The sequence below is a fragment of the Vipera berus genome (assembly GCF_964194415.1).
Source record: "Vipera berus genome assembly, chromosome: 10".
In the NCBI taxonomy this organism is placed as follows: domain Eukaryota; kingdom Metazoa; phylum Chordata; class Lepidosauria; order Squamata; family Viperidae; genus Vipera; species Vipera berus.
The window spans coordinates 718,425-738,254 of NC_138213.1; the positions used below are offsets into that span (position 1 = coordinate 718,425).

General features: G+C 51.8%; 1 protein-coding gene across 2 annotated transcripts; it reads right to left on the reverse strand.

Moving 5' to 3' along the window:
• Window positions 1–1,477: 1,477 nt before the first annotated feature.
• SPIRE2 (spire type actin nucleation factor 2) lies at window positions 1,478–19,747 on the reverse strand. 2 transcript variants are annotated; one of them, XM_081335794.1, is made up of 15 exons: window positions 19,588–19,747; window positions 10,728–10,765; window positions 10,009–10,377; window positions 7,915–7,998; window positions 7,218–7,382; window positions 6,850–6,936; window positions 6,160–6,283; window positions 5,770–5,858; window positions 5,260–5,434; window positions 4,711–4,844; window positions 4,045–4,182; window positions 3,887–3,954; window positions 3,779–3,806; window positions 3,554–3,669; window positions 1,478–2,650 (listed from the first exon to the last, which is right to left on the reverse strand). In XM_081335794.1, the coding sequence occupies exons 1-15, from the start codon at window positions 19,637–19,639 to the stop codon at window positions 2,446–2,448; spliced, it is 1,872 nt and encodes a 623-aa protein (XP_081191920.1). In that variant the 5' UTR covers window positions 19,640–19,747; the 3' UTR covers window positions 1,478–2,445. The 2 variants fall into 2 exon arrangements, with proteins under 2 accessions (XP_081191920.1, XP_081191919.1); XM_081335793.1 differs by having other exon boundaries at window positions 5,770–5,939.
• Window positions 19,748–19,830: the final 83 nt, after the last annotated feature.

The following is a 19,830-nucleotide window of genomic DNA, read 5'->3' on the forward strand; positions in this document are numbered from 1 at the left end:
TTCAATATTCCCAATCACCTCCAACCCTCCTTTATAGCAGTAGAATTAAGGAGATGACTTTGTTGCAGCCCTATTAAACAATCCTTGTGGATCTATTCAAATTGAGAAGTTTCTGCCCATTGTTCTTCTGGAAAGAGAATAATAATAAGAGTTGTCACAGATCAAATCAAACCTTTGTGTGACTCCTGATATCTGGAGTGCCAAACGGGAGCCTAGAATAAGCAAGCACACTTTCCAAAGCTCCTGTAACCATCTCTTTGGATTAACCTTGCAGCATACATTGTATATGTGCTGTGAGAGTAAAATAAGTGGACAGAGGGCAAAAACCGGAGCTCTGCTTTAAACAGATATCAACAAGCTCTTCCATCTGGAATTTTAGGAGGCTTTTGCATCAGCCTCAAATTCCCCCTCCCCTTCAGATGACTGATGCTGAGAAGGGAAATTGTTACTACTTGGGAGCAGGATTTACAGAGGAACATTACTAGGTCTGCTTCACATTTTATTTACACTTCTTTAAATGGTAGCATGACACTTCTTTGTTGTGCTACAGACCATAAAAGGCTAAGGGGGCGTGGCAGAGTCTTTCCTGCACCGAAGACCCACTTTGCAAACTCTTAAAATATAGAGTTCCCAGCCCAAAAAACCCTATCAGAATTACATAAGTCCCAGAAGGAAGAGCAGGGATTGGATCTTATTCTTGTGCAGCTGGGAAGGGTAAATAGGAGGGATGGAGGAAGTGGAATTTTCCTCCAATGGGATTTTCCCATGTATTTCACCAGAAAAGATAGATAGGGCAGCCTAGAAAAGTCAGTGCCCTCCTAACCTTACCCAAGCACTCCGAATTTGTTGGCGATGTCCATTTTGCTCTCCCGAGTTCATGGTGACCTAACCCCAACCCTAGAGGCTCGCTTGTTCTCTCACAGTGAGCTTCTGTAAATACTGAAGGCAGGGTTGGATAAAGTGGACAGCGACTGAGGTGGGAGAGGGATTTGAAGATGATGGAATAAAAACCTGGAGGGAGGTCTTTTGCCCTTCTGGCTGATTATGCTTCCCCCCACCTCCACATGCCAGTTCAGCATTTGGGATCATTACCAAATTTTAACTTCTGGAGGATTTCCTGGGGCTGGCAGAAAGAGCCGCTAAGTCAGGTTAACCAGGCCTGCCTGTGTGGCTACTCATTCTCCAGAGGCAGCAGCTGCAGAACCCCCCCCTTCACTCCCTGGCATGTGGCCAGTGTCTGGCAGAGGCGGTGGCTCCAGCTGGAACTCGGTCCACTCACAGCAGGAGGGGTGTTTGACAGAGGGCCCACCTTCCAGGCTTTTACTTATCAAGTCAGTGAAAAGAGGACTGGAACCGACCTTCTCCGCAAGCTCATGCCGGACACCACAAGTTGGGTTGTTAAATAAGCTGTAAAGTATCCACACCATGCTAGGCCACTAAACAAGTAGCCACAATTTACTTTGCAGTTTACACAGCTCAGTGCAATGTATAAGTGTGGCCCTGTTTATGTAGGAATCAGGATTTCAGTCCAAGCCGCCTCCACAAAGATCCTGGCAGCCTTCACGCAGCCAGCAGTCAGCTATCCTCCTCCCTAAGCAAATTGCTCTCAGAAGCTGGGAACAGGTGCTCTTTATCTAAATTCTTACAAAATTATTTATTATTGGCTGTACAAATAAGACACACTCCTGTAGAGGGAGAATGAGAGGGAAATGGCGCCCTTTTTCATAGTCTTCGCAGGAGACTTGCTTCGTTCCTTGGTCTAGGGAAAGACAACTAGCAAGAGCCAAAGAAATGGCAAGGAGCAGCCAGCAGCTCCGTAAGGTGCATTCAGCAGCAGGCAGGTGGCTGGGAGGGCGCCCGCTTTGCAAGAAAGCCAAAGGCTGAAAGAACGTTTCCTTCAGAGACATCAGCAAGGGGTGCGGAGCTTCTCGGGGGGGGGGGGGAGGAGTGGGGAAAGCAGCAAGGAAGGAGCTGGCCTCTGCCTGACAGCTCACCTTCCTGCCCACCAGTGCAGCTGACCCCTGGTGTCCAGGCTCCCTCTGGCTGACCTCCAGGCTCGGTGGTTTCAGCAAAGTTCTCATTTGCCAATGAAGGGGGTTGCCATGCTGATCAGCTAAAGCAACTTATCTGCTGTATAAATATAGAGTATCTATAAGTGTGTCTGTGTATACGGTATGTGTATATGTATGTGTGTGTGTATGTGTATGTACAGTATCTGTGTGTGTGGTGTGTGTATATATGTATATGTATATATGTACGTGTATATGTACATGTACATAAGCAGCAGGCAGGTGTCCTTGGAAGATGGAGTGGGCTGGATAAGGAAGGTGGGAGCCAGCAGACCCCCAAAGCCGTGTTTCATCTGCCAGAGAATTGTGGCTGCCTGGCCTTCGAAGGTTGAATGCTGGAGGTGGGGGGCACGTTGATGGGATGTTCCGGGCGCCTCTAGCTGGACGAGATGTACAGGGATTGGGTTTTGCGGCTCCTCCCCAGCTTGGTGTTGAGAATGTCCATGCTTTTGCGGCTGGAGCTGACGACATCTGTGACAAAGCCAGAGCAGTCGCGGCAAACGTCCTTGAGCAGTGACCCATGAGCATAGATGCAGGGGAACTCTTCTTCCACGCTGCGCCAGTGGGTGCCCTGCAGGGAGCTGGAAGGCAAAAACAGGGCGCTCTGACTGGGGTCCTTGCTCTGGGGCAGCTATGGCTCCTCCCTCCCCCCCCAGGGCCAGAGCAACCTCAGCTGACAGGCTTTACTTGGTTCCAAAGTCTGTGTCTCCAGGATTAGGAAGCACTTAGGGTAACTGGCTGGGATACCTAGCTTGCTTTATGGGATATCCTTAAAGCATGCTTTAGAAGGTCCTGCCTTACTATTAGGTCTGGATCTTGAGGGAGATCAAGGTTATGCATTGCACAATTGTTAAACTATTTGAAAGAGCTGCACATCAGCTGGGAGGTCTTTCACAGACTTTGGATCCCTTCCATTTCTGAAGCCAAAAATCTCTTATCCATGAATGAAAAGGAGATGGGGGCATATCTTTGGCTGATGCCATATTTAAACTATTGTTGGTTGGTGTCTTAGTATGGGCAAATGCAACAGTTGTAGTTTGCAAACCTATATGACCGTGGTTCAAACCTCAGACTGTAGAGAATTGAGGTCCTCTGCCTGCAGGCACCTGCCTTAAACCTCTGCTGGGACTGCAGCCCCCAGAATTCCCCTTCAGCTGACCTGTCCCAAAGGTGCTTTTCACGAGGGCAGCTGGACTTTGTTTTTCTTTGAAGATGTTTTGCTTCTCATCCAAGAAGCTTCTTCAACTCTATTGGCTGACCTGATTGGTTTGAAATTCTGATAGCTGACCTCTCAGCCTGTCTAGCAATGGAGTCAGAGACAGCTGCCCAAGATGATTGGAGCAGAAAAAGTCTGGATCTGCCAACCTCAGCCTCAGGACTCACTTGCTTTACTCCTGACTGGCTTGCTGCTGAAGGAGCATCTGCACATCCTAAACGGCGGAGGAGGAAACAGAACAGGAAGAAGGAAAAGAAGCACCACCTACTGGAAAGTCTCCTGCCGGCGGGCTGCGGAGCCCTTGGCACCCAGAGAGCCGTGCAGAGTCTCGAAGCCCAGGGCGTAGACAGGGATGTGGGCGAGCTTCTTCGAGGGCATCTTGATCTGGAAGGGCCAAGCAGGAGGGACTCAGTGGAGGGCTGGGCTGCACCACCCAACTCGCTGGAAGATTGCCCCGAGGGATTTTGCCTTGGCTGTGGGGAAAAGCCCTTACCTTCAGGCTGCAGGAGCTGCAGACGGACCTAAAAGCAACGGAGGCAAGAAAAGGCTCAGCCGGGAGCCCCATTCATCCCGTGGCCTCCCCAGCGGGGTGTCTGCTTACCTCTTGCAGAAGAGGCAGGTTGGGGGCCAGGAGAAGAGCGGAAACCTGGTTTGGCAGCAGCAGCAGCTCTGAGCCAGAGGAGAGACAGTCAGCAACAGCTCCTCTGGGGGAAGGCCCTCCCCACATCGCTGCAGCCCCAGGAGCCCCTCTGGCCTCACCTTCCCTTTCTTCAGGCTGGTGTAGAGCTCCTTGCTGTGAAGGAACTTCTCCATCTCCGCCTTCACCAGCACCCGTCGCACGTTGATCATTTCCTCCACCGTGAGCGCCAGGCTTTCTACGGGGTGGCTGAACTCCTGCTGTGGCAGGGCAGAGGATAGGAATCAGAGCTGCCCTCAGCCAAGCCAGCTGCCTAGAGCTCTCTGTCCCAGGCAGAGAGGGCTGTTCAAGTCTACTGCAATTAGGACTCCAGTAGAAACATCAGCCCTTACAGCACACGCCCTTCCTCAGCCGGTCAGATCTCAACAGCCAGGGAAAGCTGGAAATAGTCCAGCATCTCACAAGATTTGGAGAAAGGCTGGCTTCCGTTGGGAAAAAAACAAAGCCTACAGATCCATGCAGAATTGGCCTCTAAGAGCAAAACGTCAAATGGCCCAAAGGAAGACGTGCCACACGCCCAGGTTCTAACTCCAGAAACAGAGGAATCGGAACCGTTGCACTCGCAACCCTCCCGTTAAAGTTCTTCCGTGTTACCATTTCTTGACTCATTTCCCTCTGGGCCGTGTTCCTGGGACAAGGGCCAGGCTTCGGGGGCCCAACCCAGCCTCACTTATCAGAGGCCATGACGGAAAGCACGTGTGGAGGACCACTCCACCCAAGATGCTTACTAGCCACAAATATTTCAAATTGGCATCCGTGACGGGAACAGAGCTGGCCTCCAAATTCTCCTCCACAGAACCGAGGATGTCTTGTTCACGAGGACACGAACCAAGCCGAGGGTGGTAGCGAGCTGGGACTGATCCTGAAGGAGAACAGAAGAAAACCGGCAAGTCAGTATCCACCCAGCAGGGAGAACAGGGCCTCCTGCTTCCCACGAAGACACAAGGTGTGTGTAGCTGAAACCAGAGGCACACCAGAAAATCAACAGCGGCCACACCCAGCCAATGTTTACAAGTGGAAAACTCCTCCAGCACCCGGTGCCCTCCCAGCTGCTGTGCGAAGGAGAGGAACCGATTCCCTGCCCCCCGATCTTCCCAAACTCCTTCTCTCTGGATTTTCAGGGGTCCTCGGAGCGCTTGGACTGCAACATGTCGGCTGGGAAAGACGGCAAGAAGGGGACCCAGAGAGAATGGCTGCTTCCCAGAGCGGGGTTGGGTCACAAAGAAGGTTTCACTTGCCCATGTTTTCCATGCTGGCCCATGCAGCGGACAGGGTACCTGAGCGAGGCCTCAGGTCTGACAGGCTGGGCCTTAAGTGCTCCCGCTGAGGCTCGCTGCTCTCACTTTCACCCCGAAAATGGGCCAGGTCCTGCTCAGAGAAGGAGCGGTCCCGCTTCAGTGGCATCAGGGGTCCCGGCTCCTGAGCTGCCTCCGAGCAGGGAGACTCTTCTTCCTGCCAAAAAGGGCACACTCAGCACGCCTGCAGAAATGGTGGCACTCGGACCGCCTCCCCAGGCGCAGTCCCCCAGGCCATTGCAGGGTGGCATTTCTGCCCTCAAGGGGAAGGAACACTGGAGCCGGGGCACACGTGCACAGGTAAGAGGCCTTTGGGGGGAGGGTGCCCATGGCCCCAGAGGGTGGCAGAGGTTGCCAGAGCAGTAGGTTTGGGGCAGAGGAAGAGAAGGCCAGCAGGATTGGACTGCAAAGTCCGCTCGTGGCCCGTGCCCGTTCCAGCAGTCCGAGGAGCTCATCTTGCCCAGAAAGCAGGAGACAAGGCCCAGCTCTTACTTCAGAAAGCAACATCTCCTCCATCTCTGCCAGCGTGGGTGCCTTCAGCAGGACCTTTGGCCTCTGGCGCTGAGCTGGGGCACCGGACTCTGAAACGGAGAGGTTGATGCAAGAGGTCGACTTCACATTGCTGGAGCAGGCTTTCACCAGGCAGGGCAAGGAACCAAACCCTGGCAGGGCGAGAGGAGAGGGCACGTTGGTGGCACCATCTCCTGTGCCGGGTATGTAGGAAGCTCCAACCTGGCCTCCCTTCTAACAAGTGGCCCTTAGACCAGCCCAACTTTCCCCAGCCTGGCACTGGACTTCAGGGTCAAAGTGGGTCAAAGCTGTAGGGCTGAAGGATGGGACACCTGAACCATCCCCCCTCTTTTTTTTTAAGGACAGACACACCTCTCTGGTCCTGGTGCTGCAATTCCACAGGCCGGAGCTTCCGTTCCTGCTTGATCTCCTCCAGGATCTTCTCATGGAGGGTCCTCTGCTGCTGAGGCATGGGACGCAGCCGGCGCTCGGAAGCCTGCAATAGGATTGGGAAGCCAGAGAGCCTTGTCCCAACCCTGGAGCTGAAAGTGCATCTTAAGGCCAGCAAAATAGGTCCCTGATCTGCGATGTTCAAGAAGTTACCGCTTAACGGTCAAGCTAGCATGTATACTGGACTGTGACAGTCATAATGTTCACTTGTTGGGAAGCCGAGCAAAACACCCTGGCCAGCTGCTGCCCTCGAGGTTCCAAACAACACGGCTCTGCCAGAACACCCCAGAAAGCAGCCCCAGCAGCTATTTTAAAATAATAATAATAATAATAATAATAATAATAATAATAATAATAATAATAATAATAATAATAATAATAATAATTATTATTATTATTATTATTATTATTATTATTATTATTATTATTATTATTATTATTATTATTATTTCCTATTGGGCAATCAAGGCAAGTGACGATCTCAAATAAATGATGGATAGTAGACGTGGTAAAAGCAATTAAGATGATAGTTAGTACAACTCCCAGAGTCCAACTAAAGATCCTTTCAATCCCACCCCCACTAAAGTACAGAATAGCAGGACGTCGGCTGACCTGTCTCAGAGGCGGACGAGATCTTATGAAATCCAAAATTAGCTCATGGGCGTCCTTCTTCACCCGAGGCGGAATGTCTCCGTCCACCTGATAGATAGCCATAAAGAAGAGTGAGCCACAGCAACTCCTGTTCTCCAGAAGCCTTTAGTTACCTGGGACAGATTTCTGCTTCTTTCCAAAATCCTGTCCATCTTATCTGCTTTTGGGGCGACTTCTGTAAGGTTCAGGGGGAAGGGTTGCCAACACCCCATTTTAAGTGAGATAAGGGGCCAGGCCCACAGGAAGAAGGCGGCCCCAGAGAGTGGCCGAGCTGCCCAGGGCCATCTGGTGGCCCCAGAGAGGGAGGAGATGGTCCCTGTTCCTCTCACCATGACCTTGCGGAGCTTATAGTTGCGGGCTCGGATGTCCTGCATCAGCATCTCAAAAGGCGTCAGCTGATACTCGGTGGGCAAGGGGTCAAATTGTTTCTGCTGGACCTTCTTGAGCTTTACACCGTTCCGCAGTTCTCGCATGAGCTGGACCCAGAGCCGAGCCTGAAAGCCACAAACCAACAATGCCAGCAGGATTGGTTTCCCCCAAACTGTGCTTGAACCAGAAGAGACGCTGAGGACACCTCGGTGGGTCTTGCTCTGAGAAGCCAATCCTCCTTCCGAGCTTTCTCTGAGGCAAGCAATGCTCCACCCTGGGGCTAAATGGACTCTCTCTCCCACAGGCGGCGAAGGTCTTGCTATGGGCAGCCCTGTGAGACTGTTCTCAAGGCCAAACTACAGCCACGACAGGGCATTTACTCAACAAAGCCTGGGCCTTTCTCCAAATGTGTGTGAGGGGAGAAGTGGTTGCAGATGTATATTTAGGAAAAAAACATTTTTACTGAGCTTAAGGTTCACATCAGGTGCACCTAGAGCAGCAAGGGGAGAGGACTGAGCTCTTCCCCTCCATTCTTCTTGCTTCTTGAAGGGAAGCAGTTCCCTACTTAAAATATTTATACCCAGCTCCACCCAGAGATTCCGGGGTACTTAAAAAAGCCCACCAAGTCTATTCCTCTTTTCCCAGCCCGCTCCATACCCAGTCCGTGTTCCTCAGGTTATCCAGCTCTGGTGCCGATCGGTCCCTCAGCTCTTCATCTTCGTCCTTCAGCTTGATTAGCATCTGCATATCCCAAGACCCAGAAACGGGTTAGCCTTGCCTATTTCCATTGTATTAATGGCGGCATAAAAGCTATTGGATTGGACTGGGATTAACTTGAAGAGGCAGCCCCCTAATGACAGGGAAGGATCACCCAAAGCTTACTTTGGGCTGCTGGGGGTGGGGATTAAATCCTTATTCAGCTGGATCTTCTGTGCAAGAAAGGAATGGAACAAGAACTAGCTTTAGCAGGGGAGAGGACAGAGACGGGGCACAAATTCTCCAAATGAGAGTCTGACTGGTAATTGTGATACTCCACACAAGAGCTAGAAGGCAGGCAAAGAGCGGAGCAGCTCCTTTAAGAACAATCCACAGTGATCAAAACACGTGTGGCTCCCAGCCCTGAGGATGCCCAGGTGGGAGAAGAAGGCAGCAGGTTGAACTCTCTGTGCATAACTTGAGTCTTACAGTTTGCAACTGCTTAATGTAGCTGCATCGTTGAATCTTTGCCTGCTGGCCTTCCAGTTCAGGCACAGGTCTGGGAAAAGCCAGACAAGGTAATGTTCTCACCAGGACGTGTTTGGCCGATGCTCTTCTGGAGCTCCTAGTTTAAGGTCTCCTCGCAAAGAGAGATGAATTCCAATTCTAACCTTCCCAGAAGCTGAGGGCCCCCATCTCTAATTTTGTCTCTCTTTCTGTCACCCGGCCTTTCTCATTTCCACTAGGAGGCCTTAGAATAGAATCTGTTCCCTGAGTGACTCGTTCAGGAGGGGTGGTGGTGGTGGTGGTGGAAATGACTTCTCCATGAACGCTTTTTCACGGGGAAAACAGCACTTTTCCCTGGAGAGCGCTGGGCTGGAGAGTCTCTAATTAGCAGCTGTCATTAGCTACTCAGGGTTCCTCCCAAGAGATGCAGAGAGCAAGCCCAGTTCAAGCAGCAGCCCCGGCTACCTCCATCCCAGGAGCTCTGACTGTGGGAATAGGAAGAGCCGAGCATCCACTGAGCCTCATCTGTGCCATGAGATACCCTGGCAAAGAAATGGTACCCACCCTTCCCCCCGCCTGGCTCTTAGTTGCACCAGCTGTGCAGAGGATAACCCTGATCGGACGCACACTTCTAGAGGCAAGACCTGCAGGGAGACAGCAGGTCTGGCAGCTTGCCAGGATGGAGCATGTTGCCACTCAGCTGCCACAGGAAGATGGAGTTCCTGCAGCACCCACAGAGCCTGAGTGGCTCATGGCCACGGCTCAGCTGGGCAGCAGCCAGTGCAGAAGGCAGGTCAAGAGCTGCCCATCTCCCTGGTGCTTGCAGTAGACTTCCCAGGCCAAAGAATCTAAGGGACTGAATCTGCCCATCTGGATCTAATTCTTTGGGGGGAGGGGGGAGGATATGGAGAATTCTTCTCAGCAAGAAGGGCCAGAGGATGGGCCTTCTCTGCGATACCTTTTTTCTGAAATGCCCTTCCCAAGAGGCATGGGCAGCCTCTCATCCCTGCTCTTTGGTACCCAATTAAAGTCAGTATTCCTCCCACCAGTCTTCGGCCAGCTCTGCTCCCTGGGGTCACTTTAGCCATCTTGGTTATTTTATCCCCATTCCTTGCTGCTGAGAGATCTGTATTCCATCCAGAGTCCTGTGGGACCGGGATGGCTTAGAAATGCTGCTGAATAGGATAAATCCAATTTGCAGTTATCTCCAGAAGCCAAGCAGCCTGGCACGTAGGCCTCACCCAAGCAACTATCTGGGACACAAAAGAGCCTTTTTAATATCTGGGCAGCTGCTGTAGAGATGGTGAGGCTCTCCCTTTCCAGGGGAATTTGGTAAGAGACGCAGGGTTGGACCATCCGCCCCACCTCCAAAGATCATCTTCCCAGCTGCCAACAGGAGGCTCAGGGATCACAGATTCTGCCGCACAGCAAAGGCTCAGGAAAGCTGCATCTCCAGGCAGAGACCTATAATGCCCGCTTGCTCACCAAGGGCAGCACCTCAGAAATGGCACCTGCAGATGGTCCACGACCCAGGCAAGCACCACTCACTTTCTTGGTGTCCTGGATCGTGGCCAGAAAAGCCTTCAGCTCCACCGTCTCCAGGAACAACGCCCGGCACACCGCCTGGTAGTGAATGTGGGCCTCCTGGGGCTGGGAGAGGCGGGCAGCACAGAGCTGCATCACTTGGCTGAACGTGCGGACCACGCTCAGGGCCCCCTTGGCCACCGCTTCCTCCTCTTCCTCCTGCCCGCTGTAGCCTTCGTCCGCAGTGCTGCTGCCAGTGCTGCTGTCCTCAGAGTCGCTGTTGATCATCAAATCGATCAGTCGCTCCAGTTCAGGACTCAGCTCACGCTCCTCATTCTGCTCCAGGCCCCAGTCGAGGGCCCGGTAGATGACAAAGCCCAGAGACTGCACCACCTGCAGGGCAGGAAAGAGGAGGAGGGAAAGATACGGCTTAGCTTACATCCAGGGGGCTGTTTTCTTCAAGTGCTTCATCCACATCTACCAATGTGATTTCTCTGGAGGATGGGTGGGCACAGTGGCAATGCCAAGTAGCTGCACCCAGGCCAGAGGGTGCCAGGGTGCTCCGACCCTGACAGCTTTGGGGACAGGGGGCAAAATGGGTCATCTGTTCTGCACAGTGCTTTGCTAGGGAAAGTGACATGAGGAAGGTTCAATAATTAGCTTTATAAGAGACTGTTGGGTGGTTACCAGCTTTATCCAGTTGCAAAGGCCTGTAAGAAGAGGAGATGAGCACAGCCACCTACCTGTGCTTCTGCTGCAGGTGCCAAGGTCAGCGGGAGCTCTGCAAAGAGAAGACACGGTTAGAAGGTGCCAGTCTCAGAGAGGCAGAGAGTGCCCGGCTTTGTCACCTCTAGGCAGATTTATGCACCAACTATGTATCTGAGCCCATGCTGGACCTGAGAGCCGAGCCAGAAGCAAGCAAGTTTCACACTGATGTCTCTTCTTTTGGTAAAAGGGCAGAGATGCCAAATGGGTAGAGTCTATTTTGGGTGGTTAAATGGGGCATGGTTCACTGTACTTCGGGTTTGGTACACAGAGGCCAGCCATTCACAAAACAAGCATGCCTGTGTGTGCAAATGAGAATTTTTCCCCAGGTTCAATGAAAGCAAGTGGCATGTTGGGTTCACACATGCAGGTGCTGCTTTGAAACCACAAGTGTAAAATATTGCGGAGGGGTGGAGGATGGGAGCTTGGAGAGGAATGGAAAAATGCAGGCGGGCAGAATTTACAAATGGAAGAAGAAGAAAAAAAAACAGATTGTAGCCAGGGTAAATGCTATGAAAAGAATAAATGTATAAAGGACTTCTAACTTCTAAGATGCTGGTAAAAGAAACTTTCCTGGTACATTTAAGACCAGTCTGGAAGCCATCTTAGCACATGCATGTACACGCAGCCAGTTCAGACACCCGTTTCCTGCTATTTCCCAATCAATCAACCATTTAAAGTCCCAAATATGTCTCTAGGGAGATGACAAGATGTCCAACAACCCCATTTCACAGCTGTGCAAGATGGACAAATGCATTTGTGCCCAGGGAGACCTCTCTCCCCTTCCTTCTCTCTCCCCAGACCAACCCGGCTCTTCTCTCTAATTGCTGTCTCATTTACTGTATGTGACCGGGAGATGATGGGAAAAGAGACTGAAAGAAGACTCTAGGGGTCACCCTTCTCCAGAGAGAATTATATGAACTGTAATCAATAAAATGAAGTTTGGCAAAAAAAGAAAAGAAAGAAAAAGATTCCGGCCATTAGGAGAAAGCAGAGAACCACATAATGCAGTAGTGTAAGCAGAGCCAAGTCTTTGGCTATTTTATCTTCCACTGCCCGACATCACACAGAGCCAAAGCTGCGGGGGGGGGGGGGGGAGCGCAGGCCTTGCAGCTGTACCAGTTTTGTGGGCATCTCTACAGAGGCAGCCTCTTCTGGTTCCTCCCTTCCTGCCATGGAGGCTGATGCAAAGCAGTGGGACTCCCTATCCTAAAGCTGGCCTTACTAGAAGCCGACTCCGCTGAACAGTTGTGACGTACTTGGCACCTCCAACACAATTCCCTCTCAGTTTGTTTCCCCGGCCCTCAGATGGGGAGCAGGTGGCCCTCGGCATCAGTGTGTGCAGTGAAAAAGATGAGCAGTTCTTGCACAGCTCAGTGCTCTGGAAAAGCTCTGAGAAATGCCATCCGTTGGGACAGGAGGTGGCTTTCTCACATTTGACTTCCTCTTCCCTGTTCGGATTCACAATCTTAAACTAATCAAAGTTACTATTTGGAAGGCAGAATTCCTGGAATCTTACCACTCACTTTACCAATCTGTAGAGAAAAGCTGTACAAAATGCATTAAATTGGGAGAAATTGCTTTTCAAAAATGATGCATTAGGCACAACTGAAAGAGAAGCACATACTTTTGGATAAATGTGTTCCAAAATAGATACATTTTTGTGCAGATTTAAGAAAAAAACCCTGAAGCAATGAAGCAGTATTTGCTAACAACTGAGTGCCTTTGCCCATGGCTGCCGATGTGCTGCATGCATTTTGATCCACGAATACACCCGATAACAGGCTGGGGGCCAGGAGCAGCCTTGCCTGGAACAGAGGGCTTCTTTCTCTGACTGCTGCTGGAGGAACCCCCAAACTGATGCCGCCTGGACGCCCACACTGCCCGTAGGCAGGAAGTTTGGCGCTGCAATGAGTCAAATGTAGAGCAAAGAAGCCACCGGGTTAGTGACCCTCAGCACCAGCCATGGCTATAACTCATTGGTTGGGCTTTGGCAGAGTGCAGAACTGGCTGGACCAGTTTGGATGGCGGGCTGGGCTGCACTTCTAAGTCAATATTATCAGAAGCAACGGTGGTGGTGGCAGCAGCTGCCAACGGCCAGCTTCCCTGGAAAAGGTTCCCTAACAACAAGCTACATCCCGGACAAGGGCAGAAGGAAAGAGCCGCCTAAGGAGCGACACTGCTGGCCTCTCGGCCACCCCAACCATGTGCTGGTCACTGCCCCTCGCGTTTGCCTTTGCACTGTTTAATTTAGAACAGAGGGACAAGCAACAATTGCCTCTCCTGGGTGTTGTTGCTTTTAAACACAACTTCAAGATACTCTGAAATAAAACCATGACATGAAAGCACTGAAAGGCCGATGCAGGACTGAAGACTGGCTAAGCCACGACTAAGCCCAAGAGGGAGGAATCAGAGCGGCAACCAAGCCGCAAAATCCAATTTAGCAATAGTAAGAAGAAGAAAAGGTGGCAGTTGTGGAAGAGGAAAGCGGATACAGGAGTGAAGGAAGAAAGACTTGTTCCTTGACTGCATGAACAAAAAACTCTGCTCCTGCCTTAGGCAGGGGGTTGGACTAGAAGACCTCCATGGTTCCTTCCAGACCTAGGATTCTATTCTATGAAAAGTTTGGTCTGTTCAGGCCTTGAGTTGATGCCATCAAGGGGAGGACATATGTCCACCCGTGCTTGTCCTTCAATGGGTGGCCTTCTTCAGACGTCTGAATGTAGTGGCCTGCATGCAAAGGTCCTGCTGACTGAGAGAACGGCCACTGTGGAGGCCCTTCCTCAAAGAAGATTGCCTGGACATTTCACATTTAAGTAGAGCCTTTTCTCTCCCCTCCCCCCCAATAAATCCTCATCTTTAAAGGGTGTTCTGATTTTAACACTGTTTTGCAATTAAAACACTCCGTAATGTTAAGGCCACATCAGTCACCCTGGGATGTTCTTAGCGGATCTCCCTTCCTGGCCCAAGTCCTAATGTGAAGATAACATTGTGAACATCAGGCACAAATGTTGCTGTTGCTTCCCTGCTGCCTTTCGGAGAGGCTGGGAAGACCCCGTCGTGGACGTGGCTTTGACACAGCCTCTCCTCACCAACTGCCTGCCCGATGAGGCAGCTGTGAGCATCCAAGCTTAGTCACTTCCTACTCCTGGATGCCACCCAAGGCCCAGATTTGCCACCTGTCCACACTTCTTCCTCTGGGACAATACCACTTCACTCCTATGGAGCAGGAGCCTCCTTGAGGCCCCTCTTGCCTCTTCTCAGAGGCCCTCTGGAGTGAGGCCCTGGAAGACTGCAGGTGCCTCAGCCCCCAAAGGCCACCGGCAGTTGGTATAATTACACACAACAGACACCTGGCAGGGAGATGAAAGAGGCGCTTCTGACCTCTGTGCTCAGGCAGTCAATGAATTACTCAAGGCAAACTAAACCCCACCCAAGTCACTGGGGCAAAGGGGCAAAGGAGAGAGAGAGAGAAAGGCGGCTGTCCGGAAAACCGGAAGCTCCCCGAGAGACCCGTGACACGGTTTAAGGAAGGGCTCCCCGATCTGCGCTGCTAGGATGTCGCATCTCACGTCCCACACGGACCCGCAGGCTGCTTCCCGCCTGCTGGGAAACTGTCGGCACCCCCGCCATTCCTTCCGTTGCTCGGGGCAGCCCTGACTTTCACGGACCTGCTTTGGAAACCCTAAAGGACCCCCTCTCGGACAATTTCCTAACCCCTGTGGAATATTCTGCGGCGCGGGCACCAAAAAGGGGCGAAACGCCTTCGATGTGCCAGACCGTCCCGCGGCCGAAGGATTTCAGGGTCCCGGAGGCCAGGGCCCCTCCTGGCTTGGGACCAACTCGGGGCATCGCGGGCGGAGGGGGGCTGATCGCGACCTCCCGCTCCGTCCAAGCAACGACCCCCAGCGCGGGGCCCTTCCGTGGACGCGGCGCCGGGTCCCCGAAGGGCTTTCGCTCCCCGACGCAGCGGCCCCGCCGGCCTTCCTTTGCAGCCCGGCGCGCTCTCCGTGCGGGGCGCCGCTCCCCGCCGCGCCCGCTCCCCACTCACCGGCCTCGCCGAACTCGCCGCGGGCAGAGACGGCGCCGTCCTGGTGCAAGCGGAGGTCGGCGGTGTCGCGGAGGCGTCCGGCCGGTCCCCGGCGGCGGCGCCGCCTTTCCTCGGCGCCCGGCGGGTCGGGCTGGAGCAGCCCGCGGCAGCATTGGAAGCCGACGGCCCACGCCTGCTCCTCGTTGACGGGCTGCTCGTAGGCCTTCAGCACCTCCTCCAGGGACAGCTCCTCCGCCGCGGCCCCCGCCGCCTCGCGCCCGCCCCCGCCCGCCGCGGCCCCCGGCCCGGCCCCTGCTCCGGCGCGCGCCATGCCCGCCGCTCCATCACCGGCTCCCGGCGCCGGGACCCATCGCGGCGGCGGCGGCGGCGGCGGCCTCGCTGCTCCTGCTGCGCTTCCTCCTCCTCCTCCTGCTGCTGCTGCTGCTGCTGCTGCCGCCGCCGACGGACAACCTGGGAAGGGAGAGGGGAGGAGGGCTGAGCCAGCCGCCTGTCGCCCCGCCCGCCGGAGGGAGCCGGGCCAGCCCAGGCCGAACGCCGCAGAGCCGGCCGCGGGGAGCGCGCCGGGCGCCTCCGGGCGGCCTCGAACCCGGGCGGCCCCTGCCGGCTGGAGCCTCCGGGAGAGGGGCAGCTGCTCCCCAAGGAGCCTTCAGGCGCCGGTTAGGTGGCCCCGGGAGAGCTTCCCTACTCCGCAGCCCCATCCGGACTTAGTCTGGAGTAAGCATCCCAGTGGCCTTAGCTTCTGAGGAAGCCCGAATTCGGAGTGGGAGGCAATTGGAAAGCATTCCTAGTTAGGGGAGGTGGGGAGTGAAATCACCAACACTGCCGCCACCCCCCCCTCCCACCGCACAGCAATATCCAAGGTTGGAGGGGAGGAAAATCTAACTTTCTGTCTTGGGGGGGGGGGAAAGTCTGGCTGCAGCTGCCGGCTGAGGTTGCCCCTTCGCTTCCACCCTTTTACTGAATAGGAGACAACTGGCTGGATTCAAAGTTCCCCGTGGGAGGATTCACACTTGACACTAAACCAAAACTGAACCAACCATATCTGAACTTAGTAGAAAGAGTGAGCTGCCTTAATCTCTGGTGCCACCTTTGCAGACTATCACATGCTATTAAAAGGAAGCAGCTTTTGTGAAGTGCAGCTCCGGTTCATGAAAGCCGATGCTTTCGGGGAAGCAGTCTGTCTGTGCTCTGAAGCATCAGCCTTCCCTCGTATTAAAAAAAAAAGGTTCTGGGGCTGAACCCCAGTGCTTTCCAGCTCCGATCAGGAGGGAGAACTCTTCTTCCAGAGTGGGGCTCATCAGATTAATTTCAGGCTCCACCTGTGAGCCTGGAGGGTCTGCCCCCACAGCAGCTACACTATTTGAAAGCCTCCAGGGAGGCCAAGATTGACTGCCTTGGGTGGGTGGGTGGTCCCCCCAGCAGCCAAAACCTGCCCTCCTTTCTTCCCAATAAACTGGGGGAGGGCTGTTTCTTCATACAGAGTCCAGTGGGAGGGAGGGAAGGAGCAGCTGCCTTGGACCAATCCAATCCTCACCTATTAATCCCTAAAACACATTCCAGTAAAAACTCACTTTAAACCACATTTTCTACACCTGCATGGAAATGAACTAACATTTCAGAAACTTGACTCTCCCGCCTAGCTGCTCCCAGTAGTAACAAGAAGAGTCATGAATGAGTTGCTCCCACATAGAAAAAACAATTTGTTAAGAGTTCTCTCCTCCGCTCTTTTCAAAAAGTCCATTCTCACTCTCTAGTTTTTCCAGGAATAACATTTTATTGCTAGGAAGATGCAACATCTGTTAACCGCAACAGCAATGTGTCTGTGTGTACACACAAACACATGAAGCAGCCACATCAGTTAAGAGATTTTTAAACTCAAGGCCAGAAGAGTTGATGTAGCTCTTCAAAGCCCACAGCTTGTCTACTACATACTTGTTCTAGTTATGTCCCCAAAATATTTGAAAATTATACATGTTTTAAGTGCAAACTTAAAAAGTCTGATTTTCAAGACCCCAGAAGCAAACTCTGAACATCACATACCTAAACACGGTTCCATCAAAAGTCTTTCCCACAAAAGCCAACCCAACAGCCCTCAGCTGCTCTCGCTAAGATTCTTTCCTGAGCAAGGAGGAGAGGTTAATAAACAAAGTCCTCCTACTGATTAGTGGGAGATGGGAAATTGGGCATAATCACAATGTTAAAGAAACAGGCAGGTGATAGGCAAGTGAAGTTGGCTCCATGGGAGAGGGAGGGGGAACACTCAGCCTTCCTCCTGAATGATCCTGGGAGCATCTCCACCAGGGATTATAGAGGTCACAGCCCTTTGAAATGGCAAAATCAGGTGGTCCACGAAGGACTCCCCTCCCCGCCCCAGTTCTTTGCCTCTGTCATGTGATGGTTTAATGCAGTTTCCCCCTCCCCCCCAAATTCTGGGACCCCTTCCTCCATTTGTTGAACTGCATTGCTCCCAGACAAAAAGGGCTTCTAGGATAGAGAAAGCTAGACTAATTTATCTGTTTCTTTAATTTATTAAATGTATTGGTTACACATCTTACAGCAGGATAACTCTGGGTGGCTTATAATATTAAATCAGCTTCATACTTCATACAGAGAATTGTTTTGATGTTACCATCCTATTTATTTTACAGGAGGGGAGGAGTTGTTGCAAGCCACTTGGAGTCTTAGATTGGCAGAAAACTGAGAGCTGCAATAATTGAATGACCTCTTAGTGCGGTATATTTTCTAAAAATGCACAAGAGCAAAACATCTTTTGAGGACTGTGTTTACACTGCTTTTAATCACAGCACTGGAGGGGGAGGGGATGCTTTGATGTTATTATCAGCATCTGGAGAAACAGAATACTTAGGCTGTTTGACATTTTAAAAAAGCAGCAAGTGCCACATGTAGCCTGGGTCTGTAAGGTGGGATCACAGCAAAACTGGTAAGGGGATTATTTTTAGCTCAGAGTTTGGTGTGTTCTGCTGGCTTCGCAAAAACTCTTCCAAGCTGGATCTCTCTCTCTCTCTCTCTCTCTCACACACACACACATACCTCAACTGAGTGCAGCCCATTTTTACTTCCTTGCTGTAGAGCAGGGGGTCCCCAACCCCCAGTCCGTGGACCAGTACCGGGCCGTGGCATGCCAACAGATGTTGCACACAAACAAGGAAAGCCCCATCTGTGGGATACAGGCAGCCCACAAAACCATGCACTCTCAGATCTGTGGGAAAACCTTTCTCCATGGAACTGGTCCTTGGTGCCCAAAAGGTTGGGGACCCCAACTTCCATTCATCCAGAAGGCTTCATAACTCTGAGTGCATACAATGCCCTTTTTGCCTCTGAGGCACAACCAGGAGCAGCAGCCCTCCCTTCCCTATTCCAGGGATTCCAGGGGAGGCTTGGGGGGGGGGGCCTGAAAGAAAAAGAGTTTCTTCCTTGTCCCACCAGTAAATGTGGGGAGAGGAATTTGGCCACAGATGAATCCATCTGGAGAAGCCTGAAGCTAGAACAGCAGAGGGTGGGGGCTTTCCTGGTCAGTGACCCCTCCCTGGAGGCTAAAATGTGATCTTTGAGCTGGACTCCTCCTTTTGGGGGAGGGGGTGATCCAGCAATGTGGATTCTGATCAACTTCAGATCTCCACTCTCTGGGCAAAGACTGAACAAAGAGGTCCTCTTCAGTGTCCTTAAGATCTGCAGATAATTACCTTTCAAGCAATGACTTCACCCACAGTTCAATTTCCAGGCTCTACATTAACAATTTAATTTAAAAAAAACCAGACTTTTATCTGATTAAATTAACATGCATTAGCTCAGAGTCATCAGCCTCATGGTGATATTTAAATAGTGGAGAAACTAAAGGTGTCCAGCCAGGCTGTGGAAAGTTTCAAGAAAATTAAAAATAAATCAGCAATTCCTAGTGGTTACCAGTTAAGTGGAGGCAACCACCACTTGAGGAGTGGAGGTGTTCCCAAGACGATGTGTTAAAGTCAGCAGCTAAAGTCAAACAGTCATTGTGGGATTGTGCAGCCGGACGGTTGTGTGCTTCACCTCCTTATTTCTGTGTAAGTGTAGCAGATGTTCACTTGGTAAGAATGGGTTCGAACAATGTCAAGCCATTGTGTGCTTTCCTTGTTTGTAAGGTGTTCTGTGAAGCCAGCCAATTGCAATCTATTAAATAAATTCTGGTTAAAGTAATAATGGCTTGACACGTCTGAACAAATTCCCCAAATTGCTCTCTCCTCAGAGGTCTCTCCCAGCAGATCAATGCACCATTGCCCGTTTTCCTTTTTCCCCTCTGGACAACTCTCCTGCAGACAGCAGACAGTCATCCTGATCTTGTCCCAGAAGCTCAGGGCTTCAGCTACAGGTCAGGCTCGGAACAGCCCCTGTAGGCCAAACTCAAAGGAACTGGCCCTTGGCAACGGAAGGAAGACCCCACAGGCACAGCAGTGCTGGGTTTTGGCTTCAGGTCCTGTGCTCACACCTCACACTGCAAAGGCAGAGCCTGTTATGATAGGAGGAGCCAAAGGGGGGGGCATTCTTTCCCTGCTCTATCATTATTTACAGTGGCCAAATATCCTTATCATCTCCTCCTCCTTTTGATAGCATTGCTGTGGCAACCAAGGGAAAATAGGAAACCACTCCCTTGCAAGGCTGGTTTCCTTCCCCCCCCCTTAAACTGAGATTGCAAGAAACAGATTTGCCCCATTAGTGACACCCCCCTCCCCAGCTACCTGCCCTTGATAGTATTGTTGTAGAAAAAGACGGAAGCTCCGCACTGCACATACCTGCGGCAGCCAGACTGATCCTGCGGTTCATTTTAGGCTTCGTTATTAGCATTTTAAAAGGTGATATTAGCACTTTTAACAAGTTCTCTTTTAAAGTATGCGAGAACTCATCTCCTCAGCTCTGTTCAAGAATACTATATTCTGAGAGTCCTTGAATTCACTTGAAACATTCAGGAAAGATACAAACCCAGCTGGGAAAGAATCCTGTAACCCATAAATTGGCCACTTGTGGAATATTATTTA

What these genes read in the sequence shown, in the direction of transcription:
- SPIRE2 (XM_081335793.1), bottom strand. Translation starts at nt 19,639, where the DNA reads ATGCTAATAACGAAGCCTAAAATGAACCGCAGGATCAGTCTGGCTGCC. An exon ending in AGGAGATGTTGCTTTCTGAA is followed by an intron (nt 5,435 to 5,769) that starts GTAAGAGCTGGG and finishes CCTTTTTGGCAG; the next exon opens with GAAGAAGAGTCTCCCTGCTC. An exon ending in CCAGCCTGAAGAAAGGGAAG is followed by an intron (nt 3,955 to 4,044) that starts GTGAGGCCAGAG and finishes CCTCTGGCTCAG; the next exon opens with AGCTGCTGCTGCTGCCAAAC.